At 38.2% G+C, this 23,587-nt stretch overlaps 1 protein-coding gene and 1 long non-coding RNA gene across 2 annotated transcripts; one reads left to right on the top strand and one right to left on the bottom strand.

The window, feature by feature from the left end:
* Positions 1-3,125: 3,125 nt before the first annotated feature.
* Positions 3,126-8,043, bottom strand: LOC139729610 (uncharacterized). The gene is made up of 3 exons (XR_011710878.1): positions 7,768-8,043; positions 4,588-4,667; positions 3,126-3,573 (listed from the first exon to the last, which is right to left on the bottom strand). It is a non-coding gene; the product is annotated as an uncharacterized lncRNA (long non-coding RNA).
* Positions 8,044-10,638: 2,595 nt separating this feature from the next.
* LOC139729654 (pre-mRNA-splicing factor RBM22-like) lies at positions 10,639-18,460 on the top strand. The gene is made up of 8 exons (XM_071640581.1): positions 10,639-10,650; positions 12,018-12,071; positions 12,896-13,058; positions 13,806-13,906; positions 14,514-14,686; positions 15,585-15,785; positions 17,274-17,524; positions 18,009-18,460. The coding sequence occupies exons 1-8, from the start codon at positions 10,639-10,641 to the stop codon at positions 18,458-18,460; spliced, it is 1,407 nt and encodes a 468-aa protein (XP_071496682.1).
* The last annotated feature ends 5,127 nt before the right edge of the window (positions 18,461-23,587 follow it).

Raw genomic sequence — 23,587 nt, 5'->3', positions numbered from 1 at the left:
CTTCTTTACTTGTTATTCCAATCTTTTACCATAGAATAGTATACCGGTATTATGATATATATATATATATATATATATATATATATATATATATATATTTTTTTTTTTTTTTTTTTTTAGATCATCATGATTGTGTCATTTTCATGTGCATGTTTGTGTAATGATTTTTGTACTTCATAACTCACTTTTCCTACTGCGCCTTGAGCACGTTAGTCATGTGAAATTGGCACATTAAACGTATACTGTATTATTATTATCATTATTACCTATTAACTCTATATGAATGAAATGTTAATGTTTGATTTGACTTCTGTCACAGTTCATGCTCTTTTTGGAAGTGTAGTTACAAAGGTGAGGGGATGTTTTAGAGAATATGCCTACCATTCACTCTCCTACTCAAACCTACTAGATCTACTGTATGTATGTAGAGTATAATGTAATCCACAAACGGCCCATAATAAACTCACCCACATACTGTACTCCCAGCTATGGAAAAACAAGAGTAGCATTTTCACTCTCCACAACATGTGTTTTATATTATGCATGGGGGAGAAATTAATGGCAATTTTGCATCCTCTTAGAAAAAACAAACAAACAAAAACAAAAACTACACACACGCACACACACACACACACACCCACACACACACACACACACACACACACACACACACACACACACACACACAAACACAATGTCAGTTTGGATTTCAAATTCACACATCTGCATTACACCATCAAATCTATGCTTTCAGAAATCTGGATAGCATTTTAACAGACAGTCGATTTCCAAGTGAACCACATAACTGTTGGGTAAAGTGATTACCAAAAGCCAACTGAGGTCGGTTTTATCTTAAGCAAGTTTTGTGGAATTGCACTAAATCTTTTCTTCGAAATTTAACCCCCGAATGAAAACATTAGTTAACAGGAATTTTAACCAACTTATGTCGGTAAATGACAAACATCACTCGAAATACACATCAAACAATGTACATACACTATACAAACCACACATGTCAAATTTAGCACTTGAGACACCAATTCAGGACAATTGTTCCAACATACAATCTCATTTGATGTGATCTAATATGGCAGTCTGTTGCAGAAATAAAGTACAGTGGTATACTGTTAACATTTGCGAAGGGAAGTAATATAGCACATTCACATGTAAAATGAAAATTCACAAGATCTGACACTGTATGAGCAACTTTGTAAATCTGAATGGATACACATGAGTTGTCAAAACAATACAGTAATGGTAGTATGGTACTGGATTTTATGAATGATTGAAGTACATGTATGATAATTAACACCAATGTAATTTGTATCTTGGACCAATTTTCTATAAAATAAGCATATTATTCTCATCTCCTACATCTGAAAAAAAGAAGAATTAATTCAGTGCAAATTCCTAGCAGAAATGCATACTTTACAACATAAAACAAATCAGTTGTTTACATTTCACTTTCAAACCTCATAAGGACCAATCTTTCTAAGTAATAAGAAACAAAAAGTACTTGTATTACATGTACATGGGTCTAGGGCAATTACCCCCTGGGCAATTACCCCGGACCCTTCCCCTGGTTCTAATCCTAATCCTAACCCTAATCTTTACTCTTACCTTACCACTACGCAGTATTTAGCCAGGGGGTAATTGCCCTCTGGGGCAATTGCTCGGATACGCATGTACATACATGTAGGACAGGAAAAATATAGGAGAGAATAGGATTGAGAGAAAAGAGCAGTACAGAGTTCATCAAATGAAGTGAGCAAGAAAGAGCAGATACATAGGGGTGGATGAGGCTTGAGATTTACAATGATATGGACATGTATTGAAGTTACAAACACAAACACAAGAAAATCAGGATAAGCAAAGGAATACAACAAAAATGGGCACCTAGGTGCTTACATGGTTCAATTTAGCTAGTCAGATAACAAAATCAAGTAGCAAACAGAATAGCAACATATTCCGCATATAATGCAATGACCCGTTGTGAGTTATCTGACATCAAATACTAATTTAATGCAAGGAAAGTACAAACTGAGTGTTCAAAATTATACATGTAATGAAAATAATATTCGATGCCATGTCAACTTTATAGATTTGGGTTTCCAAGATAAATTTGAAGCTTTCAAAAATCTGTAGTAACATGCTTCAGGTACACTATAAAGTGCTTGTTCTACTGCTAATTATTTTACTCATTGCAATGCAGCATAATACAATATTGCATCCATACTCCAAAGTCAAATACACACATGTGACAGGTACTATGTAGGTGCATAATGAAAAGGTGGAATTTCATCACATTTTTGAATATGTAGTATGTTGGCTACTGGCCTACCTGGGAGCAATGCACAGAATTCTTGTGTTGTGGGCCTGTACATGTATATGCTATCACATTTCTCCTGAGTCGAGTTCTAACTGCGAAGTGATACACAATAGCCTGCCTTGTATGATAATCATGAAGAACTTGATTACTTCTTACGAGCATAGATGAAATTGCTTGGGGTACACTACTCAAGTGATACATGAAGGATGCCAGTTGAAGACAATTATATCTTGTGTTTTCAAATTACCATTCACATTATAAAGATTGAAAGTAGTTTGATCCGCAATATTTTGGTTAAATTTTCTATAGATTTTTTTTTTTTCATTACCATGGAAACACATTAATTACATACCACATTTACCTGTAATAGTGGCCACATATGCCAAGTTCTAGGTCAACTCCTAAAAAAGCAAGAGAGTTGTTGTAACTTGGGTTGGAACCAGGTGCAAGCAACAATAGTGTTGACAGATATTTGGGCCATGTGAGGTCATTTAGAACTAGTTTCCATGGCGATGTCACAGTTTGGTGCTCTATACATCCCTTGTCAACTTGTACACACTATATGTGGGTGTGGTGTGTAATAATGGTATTAGCAGCTTTTCACATATTCGATACTTGTCTACATTATCATAAGTAAAACTAACTCCTTGAAAAGTGAATACATGTTTCAAAGAAGCATTGACCACTAATAGTATCAATATAAATGTACCTTATCATTCATACATGGTACAGGTGTATAGTCAAAATACAACAATATCCATCATATGGCAAATGGCTTGTAATATAACATGGCCACTGTTATGAGGAGACCACAATTAAAGGTCAGTGCCTATTTCCCTATAACATTGTAAGTACTTCTCAAGCAAATGCTGTTTTATTATGCAGACTTGATACAGGAAGGGTGGAGATGACAAATAAATGGTTGCATTATGGTTGACTCAGCAAATTTAGAAAATAAGGGATGGATGCCAAAGTTTCAAATCCTCCTTGTTTGTACAGGAGTCCCTTTTAAAATGGTCTCACTGCCATACAATGTGGCCAGCAGTCGCGATTTAGAACGAAGATCAACTTGAAGACAAGATCAGCTGCACCCACAACGCCTTGAGGACTGTGCCCTGTGCTCTACAACTGCAGATACATGTACCTGAAGAGGGTATAATTTGCTTTCTCCAATAAGGAGGATGAAGGGCTGTGAATGCGGATGTTCTGTGTCGACCACGTATGAGCAGTTAAAACAGTCCTTCCTGGAAGAATGAAAAAGGCAAGCATATATGGAAACAGCATGTAAACATTTTGAAGACATATTGATGTGCACTATTTTCTTATGCCTTCATACACATGATATTTCCAGTAATTTTGTATCATATATTTACTAGCAACTCCAGCAAACTAGAAGCAAGAATGACCAAGATCAGAAGGTCATTCTTCAAAGCTGAAGATCTACTATGCACATACAGGAGTGAGTCAAACATGATATCTGGAAACAGAGGGAAAACTTGTTTCAGAAGGGAATGGGGAGGTAGTACAGGCCTGTAAGAAAGCTATAGATCACAACAGAACAATTCACACAATTCTGGCCTTCATGGTGCTATCTGTTTGTTTGTTTGTTTGTTTTTTCCCATGTCTAGCTTAATTAAAAACCAGAACTATCTTTGCAAAGAAGTGTAACTTTGTCTAAAGTCAATTTTTTTGACCAACCCCCCCCCCCCCAAAAAAAGAGAAAAATATATATCAGTGACAGACAATTCTTCATTCAAAGTTACATTTGACTTGCATTTTCATGTCCTCCGAAACTGATTAAATTGGTATCAGTACGGGCCAATTACTAGACCTAGGCACCTATGGTACACTATAATACACATTATTAAAATGATTGATTGGTCCACGCTGCATATTGTGATACCTGTCAAATGTATGGGCTGTTGCCATAGTCACTATACATTATAAAGAAAGAGAAGAATCTACATACATGTACATTTCCTTGGAATGAAAGGGCAGGGTAAAGATTATAAGATGTGCCTTCACAGAAATTTCACTCTTTAGTTCTAGGTGACATACAAAATATGTACATGTGTTGTCATTAGAATTATCTGGTACGGTACAATTCATGTACCATCACTTCCAAAAAAAAAATTGTTTTTTTTTTCCTCCCACAGGAGTAAGGTCAAGTTGTGAACAATGGTTATGGTATAAATGTACCTAGAATGTCAATCTTTTGAATAATGCACTTTCAGTAAATCCTGAAAGCTGAAACTCACAGCTTTCCAGTCAATGAGTGAGCTTGAATCAAAGCGTGGTCAGGGATGCAGCCTCCTTATGCATGGTCTTTCCGCATTCGCTGAATAGGAGGGAAGCAGATTCAATAACTGTTTACCTGAGGGTAAATAATATTCATACAAGTGAGGTGTTATACAAATGATGTGTTATACAATGCATTATTACATTATTTCCTTATATGAATAGGGGGAACTTTTTACTCAGCACAAAGAAAATGTAATACAAACGAGTCTCTTTTAAAATTAAGCACCTTAGCCCTTCACTCCAATAACCAACACCACATGCAGGAATTGATTGCCTGAACTTTTGGTATCTGATTTTTGCTCTTAAATTGCTCATTTTGCAGTACAGTGTAAGTGCTACTAAAATGCCAAGTGCTTATATCAACGAAACTATTCATGAAAATATACATTTGGTATTGCTACCAACATGAATTAACACACTGAATTACCTGCAGAACACAATACAGAGGTTCATCTTTCCTACCAAGGAACACAAAGGACTGGCACAGCCTCTTAGAAGAAGTAGTGGCTGCTTCAACCCTTGATACAATATGTCAAGGGTCAGCAATTAACCAACCACTGCATCACTGGGCATTTTTGTGATTGAGGGTACCACCTATCGGCACCCTATGAATTTGCAGCTCGTTTATTACAAAAGTATAAAACAAATTTGCCTAAGTTTTTCCTCAAATAAGCTGTAAATACTGCAGTTCAAATCTCGTGACTGTTCTGTTGATTCTGAATCTCCATTGTAAAATTATGCAATTTTTCTTCGCGTGGCTGAAAAAGGGTACCTCACGATCTGCACCCCTTCCCTCCATAGGTAATACAAGTGAATTTCATAGTCATGCGTTGTTACTGAGTGGATATGTAATTGAAACGTGTTTAGTTTGTTTTGTTGGCTTGATTTTCGTTTCTTTGTTACTGTTTTCATAGCTATAAAATGGCACTTAATCCCACGCGTACCTTTTTGTTCTATACGCACAAACAGCCATGATACGCAGGGTGTCGATGTACCCTGCCGATAGCTGGTACCCTTACCACACATTGAAGAAACCGTCCAAGTCTATTAATTGTGGGAAATGTGGGCATCTTTGGAAAGGCAAGACAAGATAATGCACATGCTTACCAGCTACAGTACAGTTACAGTTAAAGTGATTTTAAAACATTACCCTTAACTTGGTCAGACTCGGCCTGAGAGGATTTGATTCACTTTCTAACAAGACAAATCAGTCCTACTTCACTGCCTGTCTGATGATGCGAGACTGAACGCGAGTAAATTCAAGTAGATCGGCTTTGTCATGCCAATGTCAATGGACAAAGTTGTGGTTATGTGTATGCATTTATACCAGTGCAGTGACAGTATGGCAGTACAAAAAACAACAACTATGTAGTACGTGAACTAGATCTAGGCTGGGCCTGTATAGAGGCAGAGTCAATACCCAGAACATACCTTTTAGGGCCTAACGCGCGTTAGGTCTAGAAACTCTGTTAGACTAGAGTCTAGAATTATGTCTAAAGGCCGTGTCACACCAGCCTTGCGTGCGACTTGCAAAGAACAATTTTGACTACCTGGAGGTCCCTGTAGATATCCGCACATGACAGTACCTAGCATGTATCTCAAAAGTAGTCGCCCGGATGTGCGCACGCATATTTTTTCACCCGCAACCGTGTTTAGGCCCTGTCACACCTTTCCGGGCAAGCTACTCGGGCTTGTTACATGTAGGGATTTTCTAGCATACCGGACATTCCTGAGGGCGGAAAAGGATTTGTGCGAGTCAGCGCATGTGTCTTACTTGCTGGAAGCGTTATACTTGCGAGTATACTGTGTGACCTTTGTACCAGTCGCGTGGGGGCTGACAACTTAGTGAAGGAATTTCTCTAATGGAATGGCTGAAATCTCACAGAATTTCATTATCTTGGCTGCATACGGGACTGCGAAGTACCTGCGTGGGAATTGCCTGGGAAGTACTGCCGCTAAGGGTCTCCTACTACTGGCGTTCTGCGTGGACCTCTACGGGCATTCCTGCGACTCACCCGGAAAAAGTTTTGGTCATGCTCAAAACTTGGCTGCGGTTAAATCGGACTTGCGTGAGCACCTCCGGGCAACTACGCGCTAGATACTGTCAGGTCCGGACCAACTGCGGAGAGCTCCTTGGAGTAAATTTGTTTCCCCGCAAGTCAAGCCGCAGAAGTTCCCCCGTACGGTATGACAAGGCATGAATGAAAATTGCAAACATTCTTGTTCGCCCGCTGAAAATCTTCTACGTGCTGGAAACTACCTCCTCGCCACAAGCCCGCGTTATGGTGTGACATGGCCTTAACGTTAACACTACAGTCAGAGTATCAGGCCTAGATGTAGATAGAGGCTAGGTGTTTCTGTTGTTGTTTTTATTTGAATCTATTTGCCGTTTACCATTGATCATTTTTTCCCTGTATTAATTTACGCCAAAATGTTACTTGTGAATTACTTTAGAAACTTCAAATTCCAAAATTTTCCCTAGGCAGGGCCTGCATTATTTTAATTTTATTAGAAATAAATCAAAAATACCAGGTAGTACTCTATGATATCAAATATATCTAACGTTAGAGTGTCTAGTCTAGTCTACTAAGAAGCTTATTATAAATAGGTTGCATACGTCTACGTAACCTTTTTTTTTTTTTCTAATGAGGATGTTGCTACGAATGTTAGGCCCTAGCGTTACCGCCTGCCACCGCTATACAACATGATACAATCGACCATATTGTGGTCCATTTATCATATGAGAAGTCCTCCCCATTTATGGACCCATCTCATTACTGGTCATTATTACGTGTGGGACTATTTTTAGTCGGACAGTAGGAGTGCTCCTACTGGACCTAGTACTAGTTCTAGATCTAGCGGGTTACTCTGTTAGACTTCAAGGCTTCAGCACCACGTTGGCAGAATACTATATCAGAGTATTCAGACATAGATAGGCGTATACATGGGACTGTGATATTGATAGACTGCTTTCTTTCGCTGGCGAGTCTGCGTCTATGGCAAAATACGTGGAAAGTTACAATCTGCAATGTAGCCTCTGCAAGAGAGTGACCGCTGTGAAGGATCGAAACAAATGGCAAAACCTCGAGAAAACCAAACGAGCAACTGAACAAACGAAAAATGACACCTTTTTTTACCGGTATGTGAACACTCCCAAGATCGCACGGATGTCATCAAAGGAGAAATTCAGCAATTTGTCGGGGTAGAAAGAGCGAACAGGACACTATGCAAAGCCGCCATTGTACGCTCTTTGGTGCTAACAAAGTGCCATAGCGCATAGCACTGTGACTCCTCTCAGACTGGCGCCACCTTTTGGCCGGGAAAAGAGAGGAACGTATTTTTTTGATCAGAGTGAAATGTTTTTATCAGAGTGAAATGGTTTTAGTGCAGTGAAATGGTTTTAGTGCAGTGAAATGGTTTCGTCAGAGTGATACGGTACGCCAAAGTGAAATGATTTTTTTTTACGGAAAAATGAAATGATCTATTTTTTTTTCTTGAAAAGTGAAATGAATTTTGTGAAAAGTCAAATGTTTTTGGTTAAAAAGTGAAATACATTTTGTGAAGAGTGAAATGAATTTTTATTTGAAAGTGAAATGTATTTTTGTGGAAAGTGAAATGTATTTTTGTGAAAAGTGAAATGCATTTTTGTGAAAAGTGAAATGGATTTTTATTTAAAAGTGAAATGTATTTTTTATCTAAAAGTGAAATGTATTTTTGTGAAAAGTGAAATGAATTTCTACCTAAAAGTGAAATGTATTTTTGTAAAAAGTGAAATAAATATTGGTGAGTGAAATGTATTTGTTAAAAGTGAAATGAATATTGGCTGGAGTGAAATGAATTTTGTATTGTTTCCCTAATGGCGTTCCATAGCCGGCTGCCAGCTGTAGCGCACAGACCAAACGTTACGATAAACTCAATTTCATACCGGTACCGCTTTTTTACATTGAAACAAGTTTGACATGACATGACACATAGACCTAATGCACTAATATTTCGGGTAACTTTCTCACATTGTGCAATCGAAATACTCACAGTAACTACATAGGTTAGATCACAGAAATTTGTTTCCATATCGCAACATCGCCATTTGCTAGCAGTAAGGGTATGGTAAGGCGCCATTTTGAATCCGTTAGCCAATCACATGCGAGGTACATGTACGTGTTTTGATAAAAACACGCTTTCAAAAGCCCTTTCCAAAGCCCTTTAGAAACGGCTTCCAAAATAGTTGCGTTTATCAACTCATCACGATCATGAAAACTGGCCTTGTCACTTCGCAGCTGCATTGCACAATTTGACTTAGAGGAGAAGGGGTCCATACTGTAACCACAGTACAAAGCCGTTTCAAAAGAGCTTTGAGTTTATCTTGCTTCAAAGGGCTTCTAGAAACAGGTTTCTGGAAACCTGTTTCGGAAACCTGTTTCTGAAAGCACAAACTTGTGGCTTTCGAAAAGGCTTTCCGAACCCCATAATCAAAACAGCTTTGCGTTTATCAACTCGTAAAAATTCCTTGAAAGCCGTTTGGAAAACCTGTTTCTGCCGAGAAAAAGAGTTGATAAATGTACCCAAAGATGAACGTTATAAGTGTTTGTCAGTGAGTGTTTCTGCCTCGCCTACCGGGCCCTGGCAAGATGTAAATTTGAATGAATCCCTCGGGAGTTTTGAGTGCATTAAACTTGTGCCACATCCTGTACAAAGTTGAACGTCGAACTAGAACTCGGAAGTATTGCCAGAAGGATGAGTGTACGAGATGCCCTGCCAAAGTTATAAAATTACATGGGGAAAAGGGTATTTAAAAAAAAAAATAACTACTGACCCTCTTGGGTTTTGACAATTAAGGGCAAACAAACAATTTTTTTTTCCTGATGTCAAAAAAGAGAAGACTCCTCCGGACAGACAGATCTTTCTGTCTAGGCAGGGAGATAAGACAAAATGGAAAAAAAAAAATATGGACCCTGCCCCCTGGCTATGGTGTACGTGATGTAGGATTAGACAGAAAAATCTGTCCGTCCGGACGAGTCCTTTATCATTCTTTGACTTTATCGGCTCTCCTCCGTAGACATAGGAGGAGATCCATGAAGCCAGACACAGTCTCCGCGTAACATATCCCCGACGACCAGATACAGACCGATCTTTCGGTCAAGTAGTAGGACCTATTTTCTTATCTATTCAGTATCCTGATTCCATGTCAATATCTCTAATTCTGTCAACCCAAACTCCACTAAAATCACAAGAAATACTTGTGATGGGGTTCTATGTTATTTCCAATCATTCATGTGAATTTGAACCAAATCACTTGATGAAAAGCATTGATGTCGCTCAGCACCGACTGTCATGTTGTTGCTCAAAGCAACTTGCACTTTGACATCTGTGAGCGATCATAGCATAGAGATATGCTGCCTGTACAATGTGAAACTGAAGTTAGCTGCCCTTCAAATAATATGTGTTGTGCATTGCATTTTTAATATCCAGGAGCTCCAAATCAATGTGCAACATTAAATGGGAAGTTAAGGTTGCTGTTAAAGTTAGCTTGTCAAATATTATGCATTGTATTAAATTGTACATTGCATTTACCAATAACCAGGAACTCAAATGCAATGTGCAATGATTAAATGGGAAGTTAAAGTTGTTTGTTTCAATTTGAAAGAAGACAATTAAGAAATGTGTATAAATTGTCAATGTTTCAAAACTGCATGTGTGTGTTAGTTTGTGTCTGCCTCTGTCCATCTGTTTGTCTGTGTCAGTTCGTGGTGCTCTAGGAACCGCATTTCTCAACAGACTTAATTCATCGTAAACTCCCAATCATTTGTGCTTTGATTTTTGGCTAGCTCCCTCCCAGTTACTTGAAAGATATGTTGCAATAGTATAGCTAACTTCAGACTCTGGTGTTGCAGATAGTGCAGGCAGTGTGTCACATGATAGCTTGTGAAGAAGTCGAATGAGTTGTTTTGAACAGCTGTATTTCCTGTGATTTTGGTGCAGTTAAGTGCTGTGGAATTCAAGATATGTACATGGATAGGAAAGTACATCAGACTCCAAAGTATTAAAGGACAAGTTCACCTTCATAAACATAAGGATTGAGAGAATGTAGCAATATTAGTAGAACACATCAGTGAAAGTTTGAGGAAAATCGGACAATTCGTTCAAAAGTTATGAATTTTTGAAGTTTTTGTGCAGTAACCGCTGGATGAGAAGACTACTGCAGTGTTTGAATAACTTAGATGTCACATGCGTACAACAATATAAGGAAAATATAAAGAGAATTTCACAAAATTCCATCTTTTGAAAAAAGTACACATTCCCCTGACTCGTTACCGACAAATGTTATGGGTAATATTATTCCCCCTGCCTTTTGAAAGAGGCAGGTCAAGTGCTCTTTTATTATGCGAAAAAAGTGAAAATATGTTGAATTTTCTTTTACATTTTCTTTATACTGTTGTACGCATATGACTCACAAGCTGTAGTAGTCTCCTCATCCAGCGGTTCCAACACAAACATTTTAAAAATTCATAACTTTTGCATCGATTGTCCAATTTTCCTCAAACTTTCACTGATGTGTTCTACTAATATTGTTGCATTCTCTCAATCCTTATGTTTATGAAGGTGAACTTGTCCTTTAAATGTTTACCCCTCTCCTTCCCCACACACATGTCTTACAAACTGAAAAAAGTAACAACCCTAACCCTTTACCCAAAAAGACCAAACTCTGACCCTAAATCATTCATACCCTAACACCATGGTTGTGGATTCCCTCCTAAATTTTAGTACACTAAAACCCATAATTCATTAGAGTGATGACATTGAAGAGATCTGACGACTCATGCCCCTAACAAACCAGAGTACAAGCTGATGTGTATTACTGTATAACCCGTATGTTTAACAAGTTTTTTAGTTCTGTGAATTTTGCAAGTCTTGTGGTATTTGCAAATCTAACAACACATGGAAACTGTGATCCTGGCATGAATGCATACATTTGTATCTCCATTCATTACTGCACTCCCAAGTTGCGAATTTTATAACCACTCGCAAAATTGTAGGCAAGTATTGATATGGAAACAAATTAGACTTGCTGATATTATATGGTGTTTACAGATTACACCATTTTTTTTTTCAATTAAAAGTAAGTGTTTTAAGGGGCAGCCCTGTCCCATATCTTGTGTACCTACAGAGGGTTCATAACTGCACCACACCCAGATGAACTTTCAGCAGGATGTTTGCCAAAATCTGTTACACAAACTGCATTGTACTCTTCCATAACATGTTTAGCCCAATTATTGGGGAAGAGCAGGGAGGTGGCAACCACCTCCCTGGGAAGAGGATATTTACACCTAATTTGACAGCCTTTTCTAGAGCCAAACCAATGCGATCATTATTTTGTTGTTTTTGGCAGGAATTCCCCATTCTCTGTCAGACATGCCTCGGAGATAATCCGTATGTGCGAATGGTGAGTATGAAAACTTTTCAGATTGGTTTGTAGTGTGCATTCCCACACAAAGCAGTTCATAACAATGAAATCCTGGCAGAGGTTTACTGACCAGCACCCAATTATGAATGAAACAAGATTCCATCCGAAGTAATATGGAGAGAAATACATAGATAAAATATATTGCTTAGCTCTTAGAATTGAAGAGAGAAGCGATGAATTTAAATGTATCAGTACACCAATTTATTGACTGTATCATTTTCATAAACTGCTCTTCTAATCTCAGTAGACAAAGATCATGTGATATAGCAAAGTTTTGTATTAACTGCAGGAACCCTAAAAAGGTTGCAAATGCTTTTGAAGTGCAAAACATACAGTGCATTATAAATTGTATCTTTTTTGCTGTGTTTCAGAGTCACTTCATGGGTATACATTGTACATGTATACGAATTGTTTTCTCTGATTAACTTCAGCTAGTTTCTAAGTTGTTGAAAGCATGAACTTCAATTTAGAGGCCTACTATGGCTTCATGATACAGTTATAAAAAAATTGATGGAATCCCATTTTCTTTGCTCAATTTTTCACTTAATATGTCTCTAAGTGACTAGAAATACATTGTACACGTATCTGCTTACCCTGTATATATCTTTTTTAATGTTGATAATTTGTCGATCAAAATCTATTCTTGAAAAGCAGAGCCTGTACTTTGCAGCATTTCAAATTGTTCGTGGTTGCTAAATAACTCAAGGACTCTGGAAAGTGGACAATTTGTCCAACATTGCTGATATATTGTAGTTGATATAGATTTTTAATTTCTGCTTCTTTGCCACCATGCTACTTCACAGACCAAAGAGAAATATGGTAGGGAGTGCAAAATATGTCAGCGTCCTTTCACCATATTCCGCTGGTGTCCCGGCGCTCGGATGAGATTCAAGAAGACAGAAGTGTGTCAAACATGCAGCAAGCTGAAAAATGTATGCCAGACATGTCTACTGGATCTAGAATATGGTAAGAAGTGTGACCATGTACATAACATACACACTTTGGTTGCAGTGGATTATGACCCTGCTCAGTATGCAGTATGATATGTAATGTCTTTAAATGATAATGTATGTAATGCGTACAGAATGAATGCACATTATGAGGATGCTATAAAGATATTGGAATAGACAATAGGTTCTGAAGTGAATATGTTTGAAGCTAGTTGGAGTATTTGACTACCCACCTGGTACATGGTATTCTACTTTCTTTGTATGTGCTTAGAAGACATTCAGTATGGAAACCAATATCAGATTTCGTTGTAATGTTATTGCATGGTCTTCCAGAATGAAATGAAACAGTGGAATTATTTTTGGAGCTGCTGCACTTCATACTGGTGACATTTATCAGAAAAGCATTTTACTCCTGGTTACAAGATTTCATAAATGGCCAACTTTTGTGTAAGTGATGAATTGTCACTTAATTCTTACAGTGTCCATCTTCATAAAAGACTTTATGACTCAGAGTGTCATAAATGACATTGTGTACCACTCTGGAAGATCACCAGAGAATATCAAAGTAATGAATAGCCACTGTGTGCCAAGTTTAGCACATGGTGAGGTCATGTGGAAAAAAAAAAAGAAAAAAAAAACAGATTCATTTACAAGTCCATATGTTCAGTGTTAACAGTTTGCTCATGAAATATTCATGCTGACATTGGAATTACTTGTTTCATTCACATGTTGATTCTACTTGATTTTTTTTTTCTCACCATAGGTTTACCAATTCAAGTTCGTGATGCTGCCCTCAGCATCAAAGATGAGATGCCAAAATCAGATGTGAACAAGGAGTATTATTCACAGAATATTGAACGTGAGGTAGGTTTGTAAGCATCGCATTTCATCATTTGGATATGTAATACTCTTAAAGACGAGTTCAGGCTTTTTGCAAATCAGTGCAAAATCATGAATTGTATGCCCATGTTGATTGATTCTCATCCTGTTTCTAAATCATGATATACAATTGTATAGCATTGTGTGCATGTAATTTTGTATGATGATGACATCTTTCTGTACTGCATTCTGCTATGCTTGTGATAACTGCAAAGGGATAAGACAGTCACTGGAATGTGAGTTTTGTGCATTAGATTACTTCATAAACCAATAGACACTGATACATGTACACTGAAGATAAGCTTTGTATGATACATCGTAGGAGGTGATTTATTTGGGTCTCAGAGATGGATTAGGTTTATGCAACTCTATTCACTGGTTTAAGAAAAAAAAATCCAAAAGATAAAATAAATAATAAAATGTGCCATGTCCATCCTCTGTTGTAAACCTTGTCAGTACCTTTGCAAAAAACATAGTAAAGTTATCAAAGTTTGATACAGATTTGATACAGACAGCATAAGTGACACACATCAATCACATGTCTTACATAGAAGTCAAGTTAACCAATTTCATGTTTCTCTTTATCTTGCAGATAGCTAATGCTGATGGCAACAACCCAGCCGGAGCAGTGGGCAAGGCCCAGGCACCGAGTGACCTACTCCTCAAGCTGGCCAGGACCACACCCTACTACAAGAGAAACAGACCCCACATATGCTCCTTCTGGGTCAAGGGAGAGTGCAAGCGAGGAGAAGAGTGTCCTTACAGGTGAGATAGTTTGTGTTCCTTTAAGGGATCATATAGTTTTGGTTTAAACCTAACTTCAGGTTTATAACATTTTGGGTGAAATGATGAGAAACCTTTTATGAAATATGAAAGAGCATGTAATTCCAAGAGGAATTCAACGTTTTTTGATGAAAATTGGTTTAGAAATGGCTGAGATAACCAAAACAGAGCAATCTTAAAGATGGGACCCAACTTTTATTATGATTGCTTTGTTTTACTTTGTGTTTGGATGTCTCAGCCATTCCACAACCGATTTTCATCAAATAAACTTTGAATTTCCCCGAGAATGGTATGCTCTGTACTATTTCATAAGTGTTTTCTTGATATCTCGCAAAAAGTTAAAAAGCACAATTCTCATCTCCACCACTACTATACCATCCCTTCAACCCAATGAGGATGAATCTCAAGTATATTCAGGCAGGGGTCTATGGGAAATGCATGTTGTAGCAAAATGAGCCTGTCCTCGACGGGTTAAAGAGACGCTATGTATATCTGCAATTATCTCTCTTCATAAGTCTTGAGTTGTACACGAACATGTACAAATGCTTGATAATTAACATGTCTTAGGAGATTAAACGGAACAATTTTAGTGAAGGTTATAACCGTGAGAGAAGCTTCTTAGCACTTTGTTTTGTGTCAGTTGCAAGGTCCTGTGCTGTCATGGAGATATGCTAATGAGGAACCATGCTTTTCATGTTTATGGTAATCAAGAATATTGTGATTGTAGAAATGCGTGTGTTGCATAAAATTACAGTGGCAGCAAAAACAAAAATAAGTGTTTAGCTTTCCATACCAGTCATAAGTATGTGCATCAGTCATTTACAATTGTTCCAGTTCTGTTCTTATACGTTAGATTTGCTGTATTATCTTATCCTTGCAGGCATGAAAAGCCAACTGACCCAGATGACCCCCTGGCTGACCAGAACATCAAGGATCGTTTCTACGGTGTGGATGACCCGGTGGCAGACAAGCTGATGAGGCGGGCAGCAGCAATGCCCAAGCTGGAGCCACCGGAGGACAGGAGTATCACCACGCTCTATGTAGGAGGCCTGGGGGACAAGGTTACAGAGGAAGACCTCAAGTAAGCATGTCAAATATCTCTATATACTGTATATAGCAAATATTTTGTGAGGTTTTTATTTTAGCAAATTTCGCGAGTCGGGTGCTACTCGCGAATTTAAAAATCTACGAAAATCTGAACTGTGATCCCGACATGAATGTGACGTGCACGCATGTATTTCTCCGTTCAGTACTGTACTCCACAATCGCAAATTTAACCACTAGCGAAATTTGGCGGGAAGTCCAGATTTGCAAAAAATTAGACTCGATGTTATATGGCGTATACAGTTCACCCCATACTCCATTTAGATGTACCCTGTGGTAATTGAAATTAAAGCCAGTGCAACTGAAATTATGATAGTTCTCTGTCGCTTTGTGTAGTGATCTGTTCAGTGTTGGATGTGTCAAAGAGGTCAAAACCATTATTTCTTATGTAGGATGTGATTCAAGTCTTTTTTATCAAGTTGTCTTCATGTCCATTTGAGTGTGGTGGTGGTAAGAAGTAATAAATGTCTTTGTAATCTAATGATATCAGTTAGCTGTCTTAACCTCAGACTTGTTAAATTTTTTGTCATAGGAATAAAAAAAAGATAGCGACAGTAGTATAAACATAACTGATGAGAAATGATTATTTTTATGTGTGTCTCATGGTCAGACAAAAGGAGATTGTCTCACCATGTTAATGTGGCAAGTAGTTATTTCATTTGAAGTTTTTTTATCATTCACACATAGACATTGTCCCCTTTTCTGTACATGTTCTAAAATTGTTAAAGGACAAGTTCACCTTCATAAACATAAGGATTGAGAAAATGCAACAATATTAGTAGAACACATCAGTGAAAGTTTGAGGAAAATTGGACAATCGATGCAAAAGTTATGAATTTTTTTAATTTTTGTGTTGGAACCGCTGGATGAGGAGACTACTACAGCTTGTGAGTCATATGCGTACAACAGTATAAGAAAATATAAAAGAAAATTCAACATATTTTCACTTTTTCCGCATAATAAAAGAGCAATTGACTTGCCTCTTTCTAAAGGCAGGGGGAATAATATTACCCATAACATTTATCGGTAACGAGTCAGGGGAATGTGTACTTTTTTTCAAAAGATGGAATTTTGTGAAATTCTCTTTATATTTTCCTTATATTGTTGTACGCATGTGACATCTTAGTTATTCATACACTGCAGTAGTCTTCTCATCCAGCGGGTACTGCAAAAAAACTTCAAAAATTCATAACTTTTGAACGGATTGTCTGATTTTCCTCAAACTTTCAATGATGTGTTCTACTAATATTGCTACATTCTCTCAATCCTTATGTTTATGAAGGTGAACTTGTCCTTTAATGTACCCCAACTCTGAAATGAGATGGAGGCACAAGAGCCCTGAGATGTACTTTTCATGTTGTTGTTACAGTTGACCATGTACATAGATATGTAACTTTTCAATCATTTCTACAGATGCTTTGAAAGTCTGACATTAAACATGACTTTTGCCTTAATCTTGTTGCAGGAGCCATTTCTATCAGTTTGGTGAGCTGCGCAGCATCAACGTCGTTCCCAAACAGCAATGCGCCTTCGTCACCTTCACCACACGGCCTGCCACAGAGCTGGCAGCAGAGGGCTCCTTCCAGAAACTCATCATCAAGGGTCGAAGGTTAAATGTCAAGTGGGGCAAGCCACAGGCACAGCAGGGCTCTAGTAAGAAAGAAGAGGAAGGGTCCAAGGAGCCAGCCTATGAACCTGTCCCTGGGCTCCCAGGAGGTAAGCACTGAATTTCTTTTCTTCTCAAACTACTTGATCCAAAGAAACATCCTAATGTTGATATCCTTAAAGTCAATCACTAAAAACATAATAAATCTTAGCGTAAGCCATTAATCACTTTTCATATGCAACTCCAAGTAAAGTTTATTAAATAGACTAGATGATTGATCCCCAGCTCTTGCTACAGGGATCTAGTGAAAATATAACTGTTTTATATCTACCAATATCACAGATTTGGAAAGATTTTTGTAATGATCAGGTCTGAATAGTTGTTCAAAGACACAAGAAGAAGACCAGAGTTTGCAAGTATTGCCAGAGAACGTTTGAGACAAGTCACTGCAGATTTTGCTCACAAACATATTAGAAAAGTCAGATTTGTGGTGTTGTTTTTTTCACTTTCAAACTATCTTTGCTTTACTCAACATGATGACCATGATACATGTTCTTGCAACTTTCAGCGTTACTTTTTTTTTCTGTCTTGCAGTTTTGCCGCCACCACCTGTGAATCCAGAGCAGGGTGGAGCACCATTCCCTCCTCCAATGCTGCCCCCTCCTCCGATGGCAAACCCAGACCCGCACGCTCAATTCAGGCCCCCTCATTCAGCGTTTGGCATGGGCATGCCCCCTCCACCCAGATTACCTCCTCCACCCCACCACATGCACCACCTTGGTAACAGGGGCAGATTCCCCCCTCCGCCTCCAGGAGTGCCCCCACCCAGGATGCCCCGGTTCCCTCCCCCGCCCAACTTTGGGAGACGAGATGGACCTCCCCCTCCGCCTCCTCCACACATGCGACACAGAATGCCCCTCCCCCCTCCACCAGTGATACCCCCTCCCCAGCGGTCTCAGCAGGGGAGTGGGAAGGCACCTGCTGTTCACTACCCATCACAGGACCCCCAGCGGATGGGCACAGGAGTATCAGATACCTCAAAGTAAAACCGAGCTAGTAATTGTGGACTGTTTTAAAATTGTAAAACCAGTATTGAGGATACAGTCACCAAGGTCTTTACCCAATAGTAGGAAAGAAAGAAGGAAAAAAAAGAACTTATCTGCCCAATGCCAACATCTGCACACTTCTCAACAATTTGAAAACATTTTCTATGCTTCTTTATGAAATATCTTTCAATTAATTATTTTGAAATGTTAGCAGGATTGTAGTAAATATATAAACTTAATGATTGATTAAATGTACTGTTTCCCCCATCTTTCTTTTCTATCCGATTTGATTGTAAAAAAGATATGTTTGAACATATGGGTATATCTGTGGGTTTTTTGTTTGTTTGGTTTTCTCACTTGGAGAATTTAGTTCATCATGGCTTTGTTATAATCTAGTGCTCTCTTGTCAAGTTATCCCTAGAAGCAAACTGATGAGCAATAACTCCTTTACATGAGCATCATTTTTTTTTATTCACTGCAAAGTGGGTATGGGTGTGTATCAAAACTCTGATTAAATAACACATAATCCAATACTGTATACGCTATATATTTCGTGGGGGTTTTATTTTCGTGAATTTCGCGAGTCGGGAGCTATTCGCGAAATTAACAACATGCGAAAATATTACCTTCCAAAATAAATCCCTTGCCTTGATGATACGAACATTTCAGTACAGTGCACTCCCGTTACACGGAACACGGTTGTAACGAAATTTCGTTATAACGAAGTAAAACTTCTGGTCCCAAAATTATCGCCATTAAAGTCTATGGTACAAAATTCGCTTATAACGAACACGGTTATAGCGAAATTTTCGTCATAACGAAGTCTTTTCCGAGCACCACTGACAATGAAAAACAAAAGAAATGTGCTCCGTTATAACGAAATGCGGATCGCTTTCGAAAATACGTAGCGGAACAAGGCATTTACAGCGTCTCTGCATGGGCGTCACATCACTGTGTGTTCGCTTGGAGTGTCACGCACAGTTTCCGAGGGGAACTTGCGTTATTGTAATACAATTGATTAACTATTTGTTTTATTGTTCACATAGCTTTCCAGTGTATGACGAGTATTCAACAAACAGAATATCATATATGCGCGGCTTCCTTGTTTTCGTTATATATTGTATTTGTTCGGTTATAACGAAATTTCGTTATAACGAAAGAAAACCGCCGGTCCCGAGCATTTCGTTATAACGGGAGTGCACTATACTAGTATACCATGTCACGGCTTACCGAACAGACCATACTGGCTAAGCTTGTTTGAGCACGTCCACGTCTACTTACGAAAACTGTAGAGAGCCAATCCATTATCGCAAGGGGACCACTCATCAGAAATCTAGCGTGATGGACTTAACCACTTCAAAAATGTTGAATTCTAACTTACTGGTTCGCAGAGTTTGGTAAGTTTTTTTCATACAGTGTATAACTAGTATCATTCTTATTTGCTAGTAAGTTGAAAATTCACACTTTCTTTGCCACTTCATATTTTCTCTGGTCCCCCAATCGCGAATTTAACCACTCACGAAAATGTGTGACAGCAGCAATTCGCAAAAATTTATGAACGCGAAAATTATAGCGTATACAGTATGATGCACTCAAATGGATCACCAGTTTGATATCATATGAAAAGATGTGACCACATGTGCCAACAATATTGATCCATTTATTAGTCTTCTGGTAAGATACATTTTGTATTTCATTTGAACACAAAGGATGTTTTAATGGTTTTGTTGTACCCCACTAACATCATGCTCTGTTGTTATCTTGTATAAGGACCAAAGTCATGTTTATAGCAACAAATCTTGATGTGAAGAATTTGCTTGGCTCACAAAATCATGGTGGTTGCTACATAGTACTTACAAGAGAAGCCATTTTTTTTCCTTTTTTTTTTTTGTACCAAAGGAAAATTTGCTGTGATTAATTTTGAATTCCTCATATTCATACTTGGTTGAATGGAATTCATCATAAAGATGAGTTTGTAATCTTGACACATGGACACCCATCACATTCTTTCATGCATGTATCAGTAAACCTTGGAAAGCAAGGTTGAATACTACAATGTGTAGCTCAGTTGCCTTTATCAGAACACAGAAGACTGTTCAATATACATTTGTGAAATAATTTGATCTTATCCATGTTTGGCCACATACTAGTCAGTGTTCATAATATGTTCAGCTCTCGTATCATCCAATCATATTGTATTACTTTTGTTTGTTTAATATATTAACTCATGCCCTATGAGTGACTGATGTAAACAGTCAAATACAAGATGGCAGATGACCTGTACCAGGGTTTAACTTCTATGAAGTGTGTGATAGTGTAACCTGGTATAGGGATATCTGATAGCAGAGAATGCATGATATCACAAGCTCTTTCTTCTGGTCCCCATTGAACAAAATTTCTCAATTATTGTCACCTCTGTATGAACTGAGCTTCTACTGCACTTGTTATTCCCCTTGAAAACTGATGAAGTCAAACCTGTCTTTCTGAATAGCGACCATCTGTCTGTAGCGGCCACTTGTTTCGTCTGCCTTGGGTGGTCACTATAGACAGGTTTGACTGTATTTCAGAAGAGGCCACTTTACTTGTTTGAACTAAAAAAAAAGTTTTTTAAAGTCTATGTGATTCAGGCATGGGTGTGCCACGTTGTATTCACAGCTCGTGTGTCTCCCTAATTCTGTACGAGGCTCCCCGAATATTGACAAAGCATTGCTTGTTAGAGAATTATGATTGCCATGGAGATACAGCATGTACTGTAAAACCAGAAATGTTGGTGTGCAGTTCAAGTTTTGTGAGTTTTGCAAGAGCCAAGATTTGCAAAATTAAAATTTACATGAAAATTCTTGGCGAAATTATGTGGATTGAATGCCAGTGGCAATTCGTGAAAAATTGTATCAGCTTCAAATCACAAAAATAACTTACTTTACCGTAACACACAAGTATCTCCCCTTTAGCCATTTGAAACCTCTGTGGTTTTAAATTTGAGAATATCACTGTCATAAAATACAATGTATAGCACTTCTCTCCTTATTCAATCCAACAAGTAATATGCGCTAATGTTAAATATGATCCCATGAGGACAGGGAAAGAACTGATTCCTTTAATATCCATAGTGCAAATGAGATGTTTGATGGATGGCTGGGCGATCAATTAAGAACCCTACAAATTATTACAGTAAATGCACAACACATGTGAGATGATGTCAAACAAAAGAGTTGATCTGTGTGTCACTTTTTCATATGCAGGGTGTCACAAATGTAAGAAAAGTAGACCAATATTTATAAAACTTGTCACTATGGGGGAAAAAAAGTGGTCCTGTTTAAGCTTTACTCCCTATCAAAGTGTAGAACTAAGATGCAGTGTGCATAACATGTACTGCAGAAAACATGCTGTGTAAATAGTACTGTGCTCTCTGAAGACTGAAGTTATGATCCTGTGAATAAAGTTTGCGTTTTTATTTGTAGAATTCATGTCCCGATTCTTCAACTAACTTGTTATGTTGATGTATAAACAGCACATAAATGAGCCAGATAGTGTAAGGCCACACACACAAACACACCATCACAGATACCAGACAGACACACACATTGTACAAAGAGCAGTTCCTGCAGCTTACATGTACAGTATTGTCATTAATGAGATTGTGTGTATTCTTCCACCTCTGTTTGCCATCTGTAACATTCTCACATCCCCACACTACATGATTAGCAAGATATATTTGTGTATGGGTAAATGCATGCAAATACAATATGCATGAATGAATGCATACTGTAGGTGTACTGTAGGCATCATGTGTACATGTTCATGTCTAGATAGGTATCTGTACATACAAGTCTACAAGGATGCAAATTAGATGAACATCTGGAATGTCACAAATAATGCACATGATCTGCAAATTAACCATACCATACACGTACATGTACGTACAAAGTACTGTATAGAGTCTCGCCAACTCGGTTTTTGGCTGAAGAGCTTTGAAGCCTTGGTCAATACATGTACTGTATCTGGTCCCATGAACAGCATGAACACAGCTCACATGCAGTGCCCATTATTAGAGGGACATTCCAGACCATTTTCGTAATTTCACATCATGTAGTACTGTACATAAATTGACAACTCCATGTACAGATTTGTAGAATTTATTGTGGTTCTTGAGCAGAGAAACAATACTTTGGAAAACCTTAAACAAATTACACTGAACAAGGATGATGACATAGGAGGTTCACATATTTCAGAAATGTAGTTGTGTAATTCCATTACAATACCGCTTGCTTGCGAGTTCACCTGTGTATAATCTATTCGTGCCTTCTTCTTTTGTTCTGCTTCCTTGAGCCCCAACTCATGCATTCTTATGGTGACTCTGCCATGTCATCATCCTTGTTCATTGCAATTTGTTCTAAATTTTGAAAATATTCTTATTCTTCATCCCAATTATCACAAATTCTGAAACTCTGTCCTCACCTCAGTATAACTAATTTAGGGTTGTTCAAATGTAAAAATCTGAAAATCATCCGGAGGTCTCCTACTATGCTCTACTTTGCTTGCTTTATGACGTCTACGCGTACACACTAACCCTCTAGCGCACACTGCCCTGGGCAATGACATTCCCCCCATTGTCAGCAGTTGGCCAGACTCTCTATATAGGGCATTGAACCATACCTCCCTAAGTTAGCCTTGTACACTCTTTGAAACCACGATTTCTCTCAACTCTGCTCAACACCTGATTTTCCTCACAGTACCGTCTTTCACTTTGTCTCTTAACCTCATCTCTCACTTTCCCTGCCTCCCCTCTCCCTCTCTTCCAATTCACAATTCTGCATACCCTGTTCGTCATATCCCTTTTTAGGCCATTACCTACTGTAATCTGATGGGTCAAGTGCAAAATCAATCAAGATTTCAGCTCCTTGTCAGCAGCAGGTTAATGCTCCCTGCACCTCCCACCTTCCCAAACCCTTTTCTGCTGTATGCCATGGAAGTCACATAATCATGTGATACATGTATTTGAGGGATTATTCAATGCATTTTCCATAAGTTCTCAAGTGCAGATGAGTGAATTGAGTTGTACATATCAAGAGTGCCTGTCATCTTCCCTATCAGAAGCAATGTAATTTTAAAAAATCCAGGTCAATC

This window comes from Diadema antillarum, unplaced genomic scaffold (assembly GCF_040938485.1).
Source record: "Diadema antillarum isolate AM-2024a unplaced genomic scaffold, OU_Dant_1.0 seq00000248_RagTag, whole genome shotgun sequence".
NCBI lineage: Eukaryota > Metazoa > Echinodermata > Echinoidea > Diadematoida > Diadematidae > Diadema > Diadema antillarum.
Note: the sequence above shows the minus strand (reverse complement) of the source record. Positions and strands in the feature narration are given on the sequence as shown.

Excerpts from the sequence above, each read along its gene's own strand:
- LOC139729654 (XM_071640581.1), top strand. Across the intron at positions 13,907-14,513 it reads CACAGAATATTGAACGTGAG|ATAGCTAATGCTGATGGCAA; the intron begins GTAGGTTTGTAA and ends TTTATCTTGCAG. Across the intron at positions 15,786-17,273 it reads GTTACAGAGGAAGACCTCAA|GAGCCATTTCTATCAGTTTG; the intron begins GTAAGCATGTCA and ends ATCTTGTTGCAG.